This window comes from Suncus etruscus, chromosome 14 (assembly GCF_024139225.1).
Source record: "Suncus etruscus isolate mSunEtr1 chromosome 14, mSunEtr1.pri.cur, whole genome shotgun sequence".
NCBI classification, from domain to species: Eukaryota; Metazoa; Chordata; class Mammalia; order Eulipotyphla; family Soricidae; genus Suncus; species Suncus etruscus.
In genome coordinates, this window is record NC_064861.1 from 96,534,713 (window position 1) to 96,551,668 (window position 16,956).

At 55.9% G+C, this 16,956-nt stretch overlaps 2 protein-coding genes across 2 annotated transcripts; both read right to left on the bottom strand.

Annotated features, from left to right (window-relative positions):
* Nucleotides 1–320: 320 nt before the first annotated feature.
* TNNI3 (troponin I3, cardiac type) lies at nucleotides 321–6,001 on the bottom strand. Its single transcript, XM_049787645.1, has 7 exons — nucleotides 5,991–6,001; nucleotides 5,771–5,783; nucleotides 4,841–4,882; nucleotides 4,503–4,634; nucleotides 3,859–3,948; nucleotides 2,146–2,322; nucleotides 321–440 (listed from the first exon to the last, which is right to left on the bottom strand). The coding sequence occupies exons 1-7, from the start codon at nucleotides 5,999–6,001 to the stop codon at nucleotides 357–359; spliced, it is 549 nt and encodes a 182-aa protein (XP_049643602.1). The 3' UTR covers nucleotides 321–356.
* An 883-nt stretch (nucleotides 6,002–6,884) lies between these two features.
* DNAAF3 (dynein axonemal assembly factor 3) lies at nucleotides 6,885–12,948 on the bottom strand. Its single transcript, XM_049787023.1, has 12 exons — nucleotides 12,864–12,948; nucleotides 12,289–12,431; nucleotides 11,722–11,815; nucleotides 10,814–10,971; nucleotides 10,497–10,685; nucleotides 9,387–9,512; nucleotides 9,161–9,283; nucleotides 8,864–8,993; nucleotides 8,648–8,656; nucleotides 8,382–8,493; nucleotides 7,716–7,790; nucleotides 6,885–7,628 (listed from the first exon to the last, which is right to left on the bottom strand). Exons 1-12 carry the CDS (start codon nucleotides 12,946–12,948, stop codon nucleotides 6,995–6,997), a joined length of 1,878 nt encoding a protein of 625 aa, XP_049642980.1. The 3' UTR covers nucleotides 6,885–6,994.
* Nucleotides 12,949–16,956: the final 4,008 nt, after the last annotated feature.

The window sequence follows — 16,956 nt, forward strand, 5'->3', positions numbered from 1 at the left end:
CACATGTCTCAGGGTCTCTCTATGCTGTTCATGTCTCCGAGTCACCCTTTGGAGCTGTGTCTCTCCGTCCTTTTAGTCTCCCCGGGGCTCATGTCTCTGGGGGTCTCCCTGACACCCCGTGATGCCCCTTTGACCCCTGGGGGTGCTCTCTTCTCAGCCTCAGTGTTCATATCACCCCATAGAGGGGGCTTAGAGGGGCTCAGAATATGACATAGGGAGGCCACTTGGTTCTACTCTGCTATGACTTTGGGGGTGTCCCTCCCAGCGCCACCTCCCCGTGCCCTGGCACCCCAATACGAGGCTCAGAAGCTGAGAGAGAAGCTTTATTCTGCAGAGAACACAGCCAGGGCAGGCACTCAGCCTTCGAACTTCTTCTTGCGGCCTTCCATGCCACTGAGCGCATCGATGTTCTTCCTCCAGTCCCCCACTTCTCGGATCTCCTGAGGGGACAGGGTGGGGTGCAGGGTTACCAGCTTCTCCTGGGCTAGTGCTCTCCTTCATCTCACTTCTGCTGCATGGCCCAGTCTGAGGCAGCTCCCCTCCACTGCCTGCCCAGCTCTGGTTCTGGAAATGAGTCTTTTGGGTTTGTTTGGGGGCCACACTGGGCCATGCTCAGGGGTTACTCATGCTCTGCATTCAGGGATCATTCCCAAAGGATTGAACCCCAGTAGGCTGTTTGTATCTCTGAAAGTACCCACTGTTTTTCTTCCTTCCTTCCTTCCTTCCTTCCTTCCTTCCTTCCTTCCTTCCTTCCTTCCTTCCTTCCTTCCTTCCTTCCTTCCTTCCTCCCTCCCTCCCTCCCTCCCTCCCTCCCCCCTCCCTCCCTCCCTCCCTCTCTCCCTCCCTCTTTCTTTCTTTCTTTCTTTCTTTCTTTCTTTCTTTCTTTCTTTCTTTCTTTCTTTCTTTCTTTCTTTCTTTCTTTCTTTCTTTTTTTTTTTTTTTTTGTATCTGGGTCACACCCGGCTGTGCTCAGGGGTTCCTCCTGGCTCTACGCTCAGAAATCGCTCCTGGCAGGCTCGGGGGACCCTATGGGATGCCGGGATTCGAACTCTCATCCTTCTGCATGCAAGGAAAACGCCCTACTCCCATGCTATCTCTTCGGCCCCTCCATCATGCTTTCCACCTCCCCCAAACATTTCCTATTTCCACACCTCTCATCTCTCCACTCACTTCCCCACACTTCCTGTCCAATTCACAATTTCTATCTCCCTTTGCACTTCCTGTTTGCGTGCAAATATCTACCTTTCCTAGCATATTCACTTTTGGGGGGGTCACACCCGGTTACTCCTGGCTTTGCGCTCAGAAATCACTCCTGGCAGACTCGGGGAACCATATGGGATGCCGGGATTCGAACCACCATTCATGCTGGATTGGCTGCTTGCAAGGCAAATGCCTTACCGCTGTGCTGTGCTATCTCTCTGGCCCCAAAGCTCACTTTTCTGCCTCACTTCCTCACTTTCCCTCCTTCCTCTCCCTATTAGTCTCCTGTCTCCCCTTCTTCTCTCTTAACCTCTTGTCACTGTGCTGCATTCTGGTCCCCAAGTCCAAGTCCTTGCTCCAAGCTTCTTCCTGTCTTCTCTATTCACTTCCTGCCTTTCCCTTGCATTTCCTGAGGTTCCCCCATACTTCTCCTTTTTTCTTCTTTTTTTATTGTTGGTGTTTTTTTTTTTTTGGTTTTTGGGCCACACCCGTTGACGCTCAGGGGTTACTCCTGGCTATGCGCTCAGAAGTCGCTCCTGGCTTGGGGGACCATATGGGACGCCGGGGGATCGAACCGCGGTCCGTCTCCTAGGCTAGCGCAGGTAAGGCAGGCACCTTACCTCCAGCGCCACCGCCCGGCCCCATATTGTTGGTGTTTTTTGGGGGGCCACACACATTGGTGCGCAGCGGTTATTCCTGGCTCTGCACTCAGAAATTGTTCCTGGTATATGAGATGCCGGGGATTGAACCTGGGTTTGTCTAGGCAGGTTCATAGGCAGCATACAAGGCAAAAGCCCCTCCCCCTGTACTATCACTCTGGCCCCCCTGAACTTTCTCTTGAGTTCCTTACGGGTCTCTTCTCCCTGCAACTGGCCCCTGGCATGTTGTCACCACATCGTTCCCCCATCCCAAAGCACCCCGTTTCCACGCTCCGGCCACGCTCACCTTCTCCGTGTCCTCCTTCTTCACCTGCTTGAGGTTGGCCCGCAGGTCCAGGGACTCCTTGGCCCGGGTGCCCAGCAGTGCCTGCATCATGGCGTCGGCCGAGATCCGCACCCTGCGCAGGGTGGGCCGCTTGAACTTGCCGCGAAGGTCGATGATCTTCTGGGTCAGGTCGGCGATCTGGGGTGGGACATGGAAGTTGTGGGGACCCCTGCCGCCCTCTGCTTCCCCCTGCCTCTCTCTTCCAGCCCATCGGACCCTTTCAGGCAGGGAACTGGATCCTGATCTCTCTCTCCCCAATCTGTCTCTGGGACACCCCAGAATCAGCTCTAGGTGTGACAGCCACCTGTCCCCTGCCCCAGCTTGGCAGGCGTGTGCCATTCATTCCCTCAGCCTAAAATCATCTTCTTTCTTTCTTTCTTTCTTTCTTTCTTTCTTTCTTTCTTTCTTTCTTTCTTTCTTTCTTTCTTTCTTTCTTTCTTTCTTTCTTTCTTTCTTTCTTTCTTTCTTTCTTTCTTTCTCTCTCTTTCTTTCTTTCTTCTTTCTTTATTTCTTTATTTATTCGTTCCTTCTTTCTTCTTTTTCTTTCTTTCTTTCTTTCTTTCTTTTTCTTTCTCTCTTTTTTCTTTCTTTCTCTTTCTCTCTCTCTTTTTCTTTCTTTCTCTCTCTTTCTTTTCTTTCTTTAATTTTGGGGAGGGTGCCAGCGAGGTGGCACTAAAGGTAAGGTGTCTGTCTGCCTTGCAATCACTAGCCAAGGAAAGATCGGAACGCGGTTTGATCCCCGGGCGTCCCATATGGTTCCCCCAAGCCAGGGGCGATTTCTGAGCGCTTAGCCAGGAGTAACCCCTGAGCATCAAACGGGTGTGGCCCAAAAAAACAAAAAAAAAATTGGGGGGAGGGGTTGGGCCACACCCAACGGTGTTCAGGGGTTGCTCCTGGCTCTACGCTCAGAAATTGCTCCTGCAGGCTCAGGGGACTCCATGGGATGCCAGGGATCGAACCCGGGTCCATCCTGGTAGGTCTGCAAGGCAAATATTTGTCCTACCGCTGTGCTATCACTCGGCTCCGTGTGTGTGTGTGTGTGTGTGTGTGTGTGTGTGTGTGTGACTTTTATTTTATTTTTGTTTTTTGTTTTGTTTTGTTTTTGTTTTTGTTTTTTGTTTTTGTTTTTTGGGCCACACCCGGCGGTGCTCAGGGGTTACTCCTGGCTGTCTGCTCAGAAATAGCTCCTGGCAGGCATGGGGGACCATATGGGACACCGGGATTCGAACCAACCACCTTTGGTCCTGGATCGGCTGCTTGCAAGGCAATCGCCGCTGTGCTATCTCTCCGGGCCCTGTTTTTTTGTTTTTTGTTTTTGTTTTTTTTTGTTATTGTTGTTGTTGTTGTTTTTGAGAGTCACACCTGGCAGTGCTTAGGGTTTACTCCTGGAATCACTCCTGGCAGGTTCAGGTGCGGGTACCCTATGGGATGCCAGGGATGAAATCCAGATTGGCCACGTGCAAGGCAAATACCCTCCCTCTGTGCTCTCGCTCCAGCTGGCCTCAGGAACCTTCTCATCTTTGTCTGATCCTCTACCTCACACAGGCTCACAGCCGTATAGGAGTCCAGTGTCTCCACTGCAAGCAGCCGCGAGGGGCTGGGTTGAAGCCTCAGCCCCAGTCCTCTCCCCAGCCTGAAGGACCCCAGATGCTGGTACACACACACACACCCCACCTCGGAGACATTCTTGGTGACTTTGGCCTCCACGTCGTAACGCTCCTCATCCACCTTGTCAATCTGGGCGTGCAGCTGCCGGCATAAGTCCTGGGAAGGAAGGAGAGTGTGTGCAGCGAGAGAGCTGGGGACCTGAACCCCTCAGTCTGATAGGGGAGGCTAGGGCTCTGGGCTTCATGGTCTGAGGGCAGAGACCTGGAGCCATTAGCCCTGGATCTGATGGATATAAGACTGGGGACCTCGTCAGGCAATCCAAGAGGCGGAAATCTCAATCCAGGAGTTGTGAGAATTGCTCAGAATCAGAGCAAGAGCAATAGCACAACAGTAGGGCGTTTGTCTTGAACAATGCCAACCTGGGACAGACCTGGGTTTGATGCCCGGCTCCCCGGAGCCTGCCAGGAGGGATTTCTGAGCACAGAGCCAGGAGTAACCCCTGAGCACCGCCAAACAAAAACAAACAAAAAAAAAAGAATTGCTCAGAATTATGGGATGACTCTCTGGGGCTGAGACTAGGTGGCAGAGGGGAGCTCTAACTCTGACCTGCTGGGCTCCAGAGACTGAACCCCAGGGCCCGGAGCAGGGGGGAGACCAGGGACAGCATGTGGGGCCCAGCTGGCCAGGACTCAAGAGCAGACTGCTGGTACCTGCAGCTCGGCCAAGCCCAGCCCAGCCACGTCCAGAGGCTGCAGGCGAGAGCTCAGCGCTCGGCCCTTCTCCCCTCGACGCTCCTCCACCTCCCGCTCCAGCTCCTGCTTGGCAATCTGCAGCATCAGGGTCTGCAAGAGGGCACGCAGGGGCGCCAGGTGAGGACCCCAAAACTCCTGGGGCCCCCGGGTCTTCCCAAGGTGCATCCCTGCACGCCCAGCACTCCAGGGCAGCACTCCAGCTCCTCCAATGATAATGGGGGAACCAGGCCCCTAATGCCATGACCAACCCCATCCCCTTGCAGGCACCCTGGGGCCCACCCCAGACGCATCCGCACCTTTAACTGTAGTTTTCTGGATGCCGAGATCTTAGACTTTCTCTGTGGAGGGTGTGAAGGAGCAAGGAAAGATCAGGGACGAGGAGACCCCAAGAAAAGTGTAGACTATGGGGAGGGGGCAGAGCAAAAGCACAGCTTGGAGGGACTTTGCCTTGCATGAAGTCGACCCAGGTTTGATCCCTGGCATCCCATAGCAGAGTCCCCCTTCCCAGTACTGCCAGGAGCAATTTCTGAGAGCTGCTGGTGTGGCCCAAAATTCCCTCCATCCCTCTCCCCCACCAATAAAAATCCTGTAGACTAAATGTGGACCTCCCTCCTCCCATGGAAGCCACGCCCCCAAGCACATCCACCAATCGGAGTGGCTCACTAGCTAGGCGCCGCCCTTCCTCCCCAACAAGCTCCGCCCACAGGCAACTCACCTTTAGAGCTTTGCATGAAGCCCCGCCCATGGAGTTTGGGCCCGCCCATGAGCAAAACTCCACCCCCTCCTTGGCTTTTGCTCCACCCACCTTACACGCAAAAGTCCTGTCCAAGCCACGCCCATAGACGTATGGCCCCGCCTACTAACCAGACTCCGCCCATCCACTGCCTTGACTCCACCCACCTCGTTTGCAAAGGTCGTTTCCAAGCCACGCCCACAGAGGTCTGCCTCTGCCCCTCCACGACGTTGGCTCCACCCACCTCATGTGTAAAGCCACGCCCATGTGTGCCTGGCCCCGCCCACAGCTGGCTCATCCCTTTATAAGGCTCAGTGGAATGGTCCTCCTGGCAGAGCGCAGCATCCTGCCAGGGTGGAGGCTGGGCCGCGTCCCCATTGACCCACCCGGCCCCTCTCCAAGCCTGATCCTTGGCCCCCAGGCCCTCCCCGGCCCCCAAAGGTCCCCTGCATGGCTGTCCTGGCCCATGGTGCAGCCCATGCCTGCTTCTCACCGCAACACTGCGCCTGGGGAGAAAGACAGGGGCGAGGGGTCAGGGCAAGGCCTCAAACTGACCCAGATCTCCCAGGCACCCTGCAGCCAGAAGGGCCTGCCCACTAGTACCCACTAGTACCCTCGGGTCCGAGGACTCGGCTTCCCAACCCTTCCTTGGCACCCCCAAGGCCTGTCCCATCCTATCGTGGCTGTGACCCAGGCCTGGATCCCACACTCACTCATCCCCCATGGTGAGGTCAGGTCAGAGGTTGAGGGGTGCTGGGTCGGCTGCGAGGGGCGTCCGGGGTGACCTTGGGAGTCCCAGGCTTTAGACCCCTCTGGGCAGCTCAAGCCTCGCGGAGGACACTGAGATAAAGGGGAGGACAGAGACTAAATATACTGCGGCTGCCTCCTCCCCCTGGCCCGACGGAGATAAAGGGGCGTATGACGCACCCCTTGCCCTCAGCTGGGCTGGGCTCCAGCTGGACCATTCCACAGGGTGGCCTGGAGCTCAGGCCTGCACCCCACCTCCCTCAAGGCCTAGTGTGGTTCCTGTTTGCTCTACAAAGGAAGCTTGTCAATCTTTTCTACCAAGTCTCACTTTCAGCGCCCCAAGATATGTCAGCTGCTGGTTGGTAGTTGGGTTTTTCGTTTTGGTGTTTGTGCCACACCCGCAGTGCTCAGGTGTCATTCCTGGCAGTGCTTGGGGGAGCTTATTGGGATGCCGGAGATCAGATCCAGGTCGGCTGCTGTGCTGTTGCTCTGGTCCCTGTCAGCTTCTGATTTTATTGGGGACCAGGTGGGGTGCTCAGGTGCACAGCAGAGGGTTCACAGGAGCCCGGCCTGGCCCTTTGGAACCCAGAAGCCGGTGGCCTTCTCTCCTGGCCTCTCCTCCCAGCCCTGGAGAGCAAGAAAGATGCGGAGATAAGGGCTGGGGACCAGGCGCAGAGGAAGGCTGCGAGTGGCCTTGCATATGGCATCAGGGGCCAGAGCCCGGTTTGAATCTCAGCACCATGGAAGGTCCCCTGAGCACTGCCAGGCAGAGCACTTCTGGGGACACTCACACACACACACACACACACACACACACACACATGCACAAAAGACGCAGGGACACGGGAGGTTGTTGCCGGTCTCTTTACTTGTGCCTCGCAGGTGCCGCTAGGACTGAGCTCTGAGAGCAAAACCGACAACTCTAGAGGCAGCTTCAGAGGCCCAAGGGGCTTAGTTCCAGGAGTTGACATTAGAAGCTATAGAGGGGCCCTGGGTCTCTGGGGCTCCTGTCAGACTCACTGGCAAGAGGGTCTGATGCCCTGTGAGTGGAGGCCAATGACAGGACCTCGCAGAGGGAAGCCTGGGACTCTGAGGGAGGCGGAAGGGGCGCTGAGGGTGAGGAGGCTTGACTCTCGAGAGACTGGGCCTGGTCCCCAGAGGGTGGGGTCAGGGCATCTGGGGCGGGAGCCTGGTTACTTGGGGATGGGGTCAGGGTTTCTGGGGGTAGAGCTTGGTCACTAGAGGGGCGGGTGAGGGCTTCTGTGGGTGGAGCCTTGTCATCAGAGGGTGAGACCAGGATTTCTGGGGGTGGAGTCTGGTTGCCAGGGGGTGGTGCCAGGCCTTCTGGGGGTGAGGCCTGGTCACTAGAGGGTGGAGTCGGAGCTTCTGGGGGCAGGGCCTGGTCCCCAAGGGCTGTGGTCAAGGCATCTGAGGGTGGGCCGGGGGAAACTCCATCCAGAGCTGAGTCCTCAGTCTTGTAGAAACGGGAGAAAGTCTCCGAGGGCTCGGCCCCAGGTCTTGGGGTGAATCCAGCAGCCGCAGCCAGCTCTGAAACCCGGGCCGAGAACTTTTGCAGCTGCTCCTGCCGCAGGTCCACCATGTACCTGGGAAGGACCATCAGAGGGTCAGGGGGCGGCTTCAGGCCCCCAGCACAGCCTGGACATCCCTGGCCCTGCACAGCCCTGACTCACTGGGCTAGTTCCACAGTCAGGTGGCCTCTGGGGGCCACGCAGGCTCCGAGCTCAGGGGTGAGCAGGTGGACCATCCTGCGGAGAGAAAGAGGGAGGATGTCAGGTCTGTCTGAGGGAGGAGAGTGCAGCCTGGATCCGAAAGACTGAGTGAGGAGGGGCTGCAATCTTTTGTTTATTTTGTTTGTTTGTTTTGGGGCCACACCCTGTAGTGTTCAGGGGTTACTCCTGGCTCTACGCTCAGATGTCACTCCTGGCAGGCTCGAGGTACCATATGGGATTGCCTAAATTCAAACAGGGATTCCTTGTGCTGGGCGCGTGCAAGACAAACGCCTTACCGCTGTGCTATCTGGTCTCCGGGGCTCCGGGGCTCTGGCCCCTTTTGTTTCTTTTTTTATTTTTGGGTCACACCAAACCCAGCTGAGGCACTCATGGGTTTCTCCTGGCTCTGTGCTCAGAAATCATCCCTGGAAGACTCGGAGGACCCTATGGGATGTCAGGGACCGAACCCAGGTCGGCCACATGCAAGGCAAACACCTTCCTGGCTGTGTTATGGCTCTGACCCTGGGGACTTCAATCTTGACCCCCGTGTCTGAACATGGGGCTGGAAGCCTAGACTCGCCAATTGGGTGTGGGGGAGACAGCCCTGGACCTCATCAGCCCTCTTACCCGCAGGCCATGTAGAGAAGCTGGAAGCGGCCCTGGTAGCAGGTCTTGAGTGGGAGGGTCTGGGCGGAACCCAGGGGCAGGAAATGGACCGTGAAGGGCTCTGGGCAGTCGACTGCAGAAGGAGACAGATGTGAATGCTGGCTATGGCACAGCTGATGTCAGGGGACCCCAGGTTTACCTACCTGGCAGGCACCCTTTGTACCCCAGATTTCAGTGGGGGTATGTGAACTCTACTGCTGTGTCTCATAGCGTCCCCCCAAAACCACCAGGGGGACCTGTGGATCACCAGATATACCTGAGTGCAGAGCCAAGAGTCAGGCCTGAGCACAGTCAGGTGTGGCCCCCCAAAGTACCCATCCCCCCAAGTCCTCATCACCATGAAAAGGGCCCAGAGAATAGAAAAAGGGAAGCTGTCACACGAGGCTCCTGGACCTGACACTGACTGGGGGCTGGGTGTCACCGACGTGCTCTGGGACACCCACCTGGCTCGGGGCTTGGGTCCTCTGGTCCTCGCTCCAGCTCCGGGTCTCCCTGGGCGGCTCTGAGGCGCCCATGGGCCATCACAGCGTGGAACAGCTCCGTCACGTTGTGCTGGGTGATCTGGCCTGAAGTCTGAGCCAGGGAGGAGCAGTGACAGGCCTGGGCAGCTGGCCAGCCCCTGCCAGCCCGCTGTGTCCCCCCCCCCCCCGGGCAGGAGTTCGGGCTGATAGTCTCAGCCTAAAATTAGCTTCAGGGGCAGGCAAGGGGAGGCCGAGGGTGGGACCCCGGCTCCCCCTCACCTTGACCGGCTGCCCGTTGCTGGTTTTCAGGAGGCTCTTGTCGTCCGCTTCGATGCCAAAGGCCACGAAGGGCCCCGTGGCGATGTCCCCCCAGTACCCACGCGCGGCCACGCGCTCCCCGCACTGGAGAAGTGGGGGGACAGGACGGACAGGGTCGAGATCACAATGTCGGGGTGAAGGCAGGCTCCCCGCAAAGGGGTCCCGAACGTGGGGAGGGGGCACGCACGTGGGTCACGAGGCGCCCCGATGCCAGGGTCCGGTTGGGCACGTGGTAGGCGCTGGCATCCCTGAGCTCGAAGGCCACCCCCGTGTCCCTCCACTGACGGTACTCGCGGCTGTGGATGACTCGGGCCTGGGGTGGGGCCGGGGGGAGGGAGAAGGGGCATTGCCGGGGGTCCCATCTGCTGGGTGCCCCCAGACTCTCCTGACACAGGCCTGCAGAGGGTTTGGATGGACCGGCTGGCCACGCCCCTGAAAGAACCCGCCTCCTGGACAGGCCACGCCCCTGTGGAAAGGCCACACCCACACGCCTCTCGTTGAGCAGGCCAGCCCCTCTCTGAACAAGCCCCGCCCCTCCAACCCTCTACCGGGATAAGCCACGCCCCCAAGGCCTTTGGGGAAGAGGCCACACCCTCCTACCCTCTTTCTGAACAGGCCCCGCCCCTCCAGCTCTTTTCCCGGTCCGGGCCCCGCCCCTCCAACTATCTTCCTGGGACAAGCCCCGCCCTGCAAGGCCCCGCCCCTCCAACGCTCTTTTGGGGACAGGCCCCCTCCTCCGAGCCTTTTTGGCTCAAGCCCCGCCCCTCCAACTCTCCCTGAACAGGCTCTGCCCCTACTACGCCCCAGCACACCGTATTGGCCCCGCCCCTCCTGGACAGGCCCGCCCCTCCAAACTTTTCCTGCAAGGGCCCGCCCTTCCTACCCTCTTCCCGGACAAGCCAGCGCCGCCCCTCCAAGTCTCTTCCTGGGCCAGGCCCCGCCCCTCCGAGCCTTTTTTTTTTGCAAAGCCCCGCCCCTTCACGCTTTACCTGGGACAGGCCCCGCCTCTCCAAGCGGTTTTCTGCCCAGGCCCCGCCCTTTCAACCCTCCAACTCTTTTTGCACAGGCCCCGCCCCTCCACGCTTTTCCTGGGACAGGCCCCGCCCCTCCAAGCGGCTTTCTGCCCAGGCCCCGCCCTTTCAACCCTCCAAGTCTCTTCTGGGACAGGCCCCGCCCCTCCATACCTTTTTTGGCACAGGCCCCGCCCCGCCCACGCGCATCCGGGGCCCGGCTCCGCCCCTCCACCCCATTTTTTGCAGACCCCGCCCCCGGGATGCCCCGCCCTACCCCGCCCTACCCCGCGGTCGTGCAGCTTCATGCGCAGGTCCCAGTCGCAGACGCCGCTCCGCGCGTCGTAGCGGGCGCCCAGGTAGTGGCGCAGGCGGGCGTCCCAGAGGCGGCGCAGCGGGAAGGGCGTCGCCCCGGGCCCCGACTCCCCGCCCGCCCAGAAGCGGAACACGGCCTCCAGGGCGTCGCGCTCGCGGAACTGCGGGCCGGGGCGGAGGGCGGCTGGGCTGCGGGGCGCCGCCCGGGGCGGGGATCCCCGCGCTCCCGGGGCCCCAGAGCCCACCCAGGGACCCGCCCCGCCACCCCGGGCCGGGCCGGGCCTCGCACCTTGAGGGCGCCCAGCTGCAGCCAGGGCAGCCGGCCCGCCATGCGCTCGGGCTCCGGGACCAGGCGGGCCAGGCGCTCGGCCTGGGCGCGCACCCAGGCGGCCACCGGGGCGCGCAGCAGCGCGTTGCCCCACACCTCCAGGAAGGCCTCGGTGCGCTCTGCGGGGGAAAGGGGAGGGAAAGGGGCGACGAAGCAGAGGCGCTTCATTTCGGCCGGGGGGACCCCACTTTGTCCATGCGAAAACGCCCAGAAACCACGAGGAACCAAAGCCAGAACCTGGACCGCCTGGCTCCAGCACTCAAGCTGGGAAATGGCCATTTTCTGTCTCCACTTCCTTCTTTCTGCCTCCCTAGGTAGACTCCTAGGTTTGTTTGGTTTGTTGTTTTGTTTTTGGGGACCCACATCCGGTGTCGCTCAGGGGTTACTCGCTGCTCTGAGCTCAGAAACCACCTCTGGCAAGTTCGGAGGCCCAAATGAAACGCCATATCGAACCCGGGTCAGCTTCATGCAGGCAAAAACCCTACCCGCCAGACTCCCATGATTCATACCATGAAGTGGGAGAGACTTCGAGCTGGACCCCTTTGGGTAACTCCTCACTACACTGGAGGGGCTCACTAACTGACCGAGTCCCTGCATCTCTTGGCATTCTCCCCCATCATTCGCACCTCTACTCTGTCCAAGCTGATTCAGACAGTGAAAATGCTCTGACCCGGTCCAAGGAGGTAGTGCATTTAGTCCACTTCCCAGGTGTGGACAACTGAACTTTTGTCTAAGACAGATTGCTAGGCAATCAAATAGTGATTCCAGCTTGTCATCACACCAGCAAAATACCTGAAGTCCTTCAGAGAGCAGGGCGGAAACTGGGATTTGGGAATGGGGGGAGTGGGACCTTAGCGTGGGCAACTGACCTTGCAGCCCCATCTTCTCTGTTTCTTCCAGGGCCAGGCAGAAGATGAGTATGTGTCGGGCCACGGCCTCTATGTTATGCTCCAACACAAAGAACTGAAATCATGGGCCATAGCAGAATGGCTGAGATCTGTGTTCTGTGCACGCAGGAGAGGCAGAAGGGTGCAAAGTGGGATCCCTCCTCCCACTGGACTGACTCTGCTTCAAACACGAGCCTGGCCTCCTCCTCTTCCTCACCAGCAGGACAGATCCAAAGAATCTCTTCCTCCCATTGGAAGCCAAGAATTCCCTGGAAACCATGTCCTTCCTCCCCTTCCAGAATCTTCCTTCCTTTTTTGTTTTATTGATTTATTTGTTTGTTTTTTGGGGTCACACCCAGCAGCTCTTGGGTTCCTCCTGGCTCTACGCTCAGAAATCGCTCCTGGCAGGCTCAGGGGACCCTATGGGACGCCGGGATTCGAACCACAGCCCTTTTGCATGCAATGCAAACGCCCTACCTCCATGCTATCTCTCCGGCCCCCAGAATCTTCCTCCTGCACCTCCCCTGACCCCTAAAAATCTCAGCTCACATTGATCCTTCTGGGAGGCCAGAGTTCCGTCCGAGCCAGGGTCCTCAAGAGGTGCCGCCCATCCACGGAGCCCAAGAGCAGCACATCTAACTCGGGGCTACCGTGCTCGGTATCAGCTCGGGAGTTTGGATCCACAGGAGGACCTAGGAAAGGGATGGGACTGGCGCCCAGTCGGGGAACTACAACTCCCAGCAGGCTTTGCGCCTCTGGATCCGGTTTTAAGATACTGTGCTGCCTAAATGCCTTCTGGGAAATGTAGTCTTTTTTTTGGTGTTTTTTTTTTTTTGGGTCTCACCCGGCAGTGCTCAGGAGTTACTCCTGGCTCCGTGCTCAGAAGTCGCTCCTGGCGAGCACGGGGGACCATATGGGACGCCGGGATTCGAACCGATGACCTTTTGCATGAGAGGCAAACGCCTTACCTCCATGCTATCTCTCCGGCCCGGGAAATGTAGTCTTCAGAGGGCGCTCCCGCCCGTTAGCCCCAGAGACTCAGGGTTGGTTGGGCCAGATATTTTGATTTTAATTTTTGAGACCTCAAATTTAATTTCATGTCATTTGGGGGGAGAAAAACTCACTTTCAGCCTGCAGGTCCAGTGCCGGGGACAGGCCCCACCAGGACACCACGCCGAAGCCCATGCCGGATCCCGCCGGAGTGGTCATGGCTCTGCAGGGACAAACACTTGCAGGACTCCCCGAAACCGAACCCCCTGCACCGCCCGCCTATCCCGTCTCCCCGTCTCGCCTTCCTCCTTCCCAAGATCCCGGGACGAGGCTCCCGACCTCCCTGCCGGGCTGCCAAGCCTCCAGCTCCGGCTTCACAACCGCGGCCCGTAGGCCCGCCCTCTTCCATCAGCCGACCAATAGGAACGCGAGGGACTGGCCATCCGACCAATGAGAGCGGAGAAGCCCGCCTCCAGCAAACTTTTGTCCAATAGGAACGCCGAGATCCAGCTGGGGGCGGGCACTTGCGGAGGGCGCGTGGACGCGGTTGCTATGGCGACCTGCTGGGCCTGGCAGGGACCAAGCTGCAAGAAGTTGGGAATATTGTGGCAGATGTGGGGAGGCCTGGGCTGGTGAGATTAGGGATCAAGCTTGAGTCATTCAAAATGAAGCGAGATTGTCTAGACTAGAGTGTGTGTATTTTTATTTGGTGGGGTTCGGTTTTTGGGTTAAACCTGGTTGCATTCAGGGATGGGAGACAATATGGGATGCCACGGATCGAACCCCGATTCCAGGGTAGGCCGTCTGCAAGGCAAACGCCCTACCGCTGTGCTATCGCTCAGGCTCCCAAACAAAATTTTATTTATTTTTTTTACGAAATTTACTATTAAAAATAAAATTCCAACTTAGCACATTGCATTACAATAAAAGAATAGGAGCCAGAGAGATAGGACAGTGGGTCGAGTGCTTGCTCTGCACACAACTGACCAAGGTTCAAGTCTCGGAATTCCATGTGCTCCCCAAGCTCTCCAGTAATTGCTGAGCACTGCAAGGTGTGACCCACAAACAAGCAAAAAATAAAAATATACATACTCAGGGGCCGGAGTGATAGCACAGCTGTAAGGCATTTGCCTTGCACGCGGCCAACACAAGGGACGCTGGTTCGAATCCAGGCATCCCATATGGTCCCCCGAGCCCACCAGAAACAATTTCATTTTTGTTTGTTTATTGTTGTTGTTGTTGTTGTTTTGGGGGGCCACACCCGGCGTTGCTCAGGGGTGACTCCTGGCTGTCTGCTCAGACATAGCTCCTGGCATGCACGGTGGACCATATGAAACACCGGGATTCGAACCAACCACCTTTAGTCCTGGATTGGCTGCTTGCAAGGCAAACGCCGCTGTGCTATCTCTCCGGGCCCCAGAAACGACTTCTTTTTTTTTTTTTTTTTGGTTTTTGGGCCACACCCGGTGACGCTCAGGGGTTACTCCTGGCTATGCGCTCAGAAGTCGCTCCTGGCTTGGGGGACCATATGGGACGCCGGGGGATCGAACCGCGGTCCGTCTCCTAGGCTAGCTCAGGTAAGGCAGGCACCTTACCTCGAGCGCCACCGCCCGGCCCCCAGAAACGACTTCTAAGCACAGAGCCAGGAGTAACCCCTGAGCGCATCCAGGTGTGACCCCCCCAAATATATATATATATATACACTCAAAATTCATCATCTTCCAAATGTTTTTACTATCATTAAGTTCCTTAAAGTTATTTACATTCATATATTTGTTTGGAAGAAATTTCATTTTAATGCAATAATTTAAAAAATGAATCAACACATGAGGGGCATGTGATGAGCAAGTGAGGGCAAACTGCTTGTTCAGTTAATAAAACTGATTGTTTTAGTTAATAAAATTTATTAGGGCCCGGAAAAATAGCACAGCAGCGTTTGCCTTGCAAGCAGCCGATCCAGGACCTAAGGTGGTTGGTTCGAGTCCCGGTGTCCCATATGGTCCCCCCCGTGCCTGCAAGGAGCTATTTCTGAGCAGACAGCCAGGAGTAACCCCTGAGCAATATCGGGTGTGATCCAAAAACCAAAAAAAAAAAAAATTATTAGAATCTGGTCAGATTTAAGCTGAGATCTAGTCATCTAAAGAATAGGGTCAGGTTATGCCTTTACATTTTTTTTTAGGGGCCGGAGAGATAGCATGGAGGTAAGGCATTTGCCTTTCGTGCAGTAGGTCATTGGTTCGAATCCCGGCATCCCAAATGCACCCCCCACCCAGCCTGCCAGGAGCAATTTCTGAGCATGGAGCCAGGAGTGGCCCCTCAGCGCTGCTGGGTGTGACCCCAAAAAATAATTTCTTTTTATTTTTCTGACAGGGTGACCTTTATTTATTTATTTATTTATTTATTTATTTATGTTTATTTATTTGTTTGTTTTTGTTTTATGAGGGTCACACCCAGCAGTGTTCAAGGGCTACTCCTGGCAGGCTTGGGGGGGCCATATGGGATGCCGGGATTTGAACCACCGACTTTCTGCACGCAAGGCAAACGCCTTACCTCTATGCTATCTCTCTGGCCCTATTTTTTTTATTTTTTATGAATATATTTATTTAAGCATCATGACTACAAACATGTTTGTAGTTGGGTTTCAGTTATAAAAAAAAAAAGAACACCCTTTTCACCAGTGCAACCTTCCCACCACGAATGCCCCCCAATTCCCTCTTCCCTGCCCCTTGTCTGTATTCATGACAGGCATCCTACTTCTCTCACTACCATTGCCATGATAGTTGTTAGTGTAGTTCTTTCTCTAACTGCACTCACCATTCTTTGCGGTAGGCTTCATATCATGGGCCTGTCCTTCCAGTCATCATCTCTATCCTTTAATTTTTCTTATTGAGACACAGAATCAGGGATGCTTTATGTCAACATAAATCTCAGAGCAGATTCGATGCCAAGATTTAAGCTGTCCTGTCTTTCTGGCCTGGACATATTTTATTCTCTGAGCCCAATTTCCTCATGTGCCGAAGAGGAATAAGCACATCTCATCCATGTATTTCACAGGACGACGAGAATGATTATTAGCAACAGCAGCAGTGCTGCTAATAACTCACCAAGTGTCCTTGTAATCATGCTCTGCTCCTCATTCACACATGGAAAATCGCTGGAGGATTTTTAGACAACTCATGAACGTCACAACCTGTATGTCTGATCTGCTCGCCCTTTCCCAGGGCTACCAGGAGGCTCAGGGGCTAAGTTTGTTTTTGTTTTGTAGCCCCTGGCTTCCCGCATGATGGCTGATTACCAGAAGGACAGCTTTGGTGCAGGCCTAGCCTCTCCCCTGGAAAAGGGAGTGCTGGGGGGCTGGAATGATAGCTCAGCAGTAGGGTATTTGCCTTGCTTCGATTCCCGGCATCCCATAGGGTCCCCGGAGCCTGTCAGGAATGATTTCTAAGTATAGAGCAGGGCCCGGAGAGATAGCACAGCGGCGTTTGCCTTACAAGCAGCCGATCCAGGACCAAAGGTGGTTGGTTCGAATCCCGGTGTCCCATATGGTCCCCCGTGTCTGCCAGGAGCTATTTCTGAGCAGACAGCCAGGAGTAACCCCTGAGCACCGCTGGGTGTGGCCCAAAAACCAAAAAAAAAAAAAAAAAAAGTATAGAGCAGTGCTTCTCAAATAGTGGGGCAAGCCCGTGTTTATGTCTCTGTATGTCTCTGGAGCTGAGAATTGTTGCATTCTGCTTCAAACTCCACTTCCAAAAGCTATGCATTGAAAATGTGCTCATTGTAGCCATTCATCCAGACATCACCTCTGATTAAAAAAACAGCTCAAATTATTTGATATATTTTTGTTTTGCAGGTTTAAGTTTTTTTAATAAAGATACTATTTACAGTTGTGCAAGAGGGCACAAAAAATGTTTTCTTCTTCCTAGGGGGGCATGACAGAAAATAATTGAGAAGCACTGGTATAGAGCCAGGAGTAGCCCTTGAGCACCACTGGGAGTGACCCCCCAAACACACACACACACACAAACACACACACCCCCCCAAAATAGGGGTGCAGTCCTGGAAGACACTGATGAGAAAAGTCCAGTTGTACCATAGGTTAGCTCTTGGCAGGAGAGCAACAATGAGCTTACTAAAAATAAAATAAAATTAATGTCTAACGAGATTTAACAATACCGAGTAGAGTAGATGAAAAACTGTGTGCTTATGTCCCTTCCAGTTAGACAAGAA

Coding starts and splice junctions, on each gene's coding strand:
- TNNI3 (XM_049787645.1), bottom strand. Junction 3,949..4,502: donor TGGGCTTGGCCGAGCTGCAG/GTACCAGCAGTC, acceptor CTTCCTTCCCAG/GACTTATGCCGGCAGCTGCA. Junction 2,323..3,858: donor TCACCAAGAATGTCTCCGAG/GTGGGGTGTGTG, acceptor GTCCCACCCCAG/ATCGCCGACCTGACCCAGAA.
- DNAAF3 (XM_049787023.1), bottom strand. CDS start 12,948: ATGACCACTCCGGCGGGATCCGGCATGGGCTTCGGCGTGGTGTCCTGG. Junction 12,432..12,863: donor ACTGGACCTGCAGGCTGAAA/GTGAGTTTTTCT, acceptor TCCCTTTCCTAG/GTCCTCCTGTGGATCCAAAC. Junction 10,686..10,813: donor TGCAGCTGGGCGCCCTCAAG/GTGCGAGGCCCG, acceptor CCCGGCCCGCAG/TTCCGCGAGCGCGACGCCCT.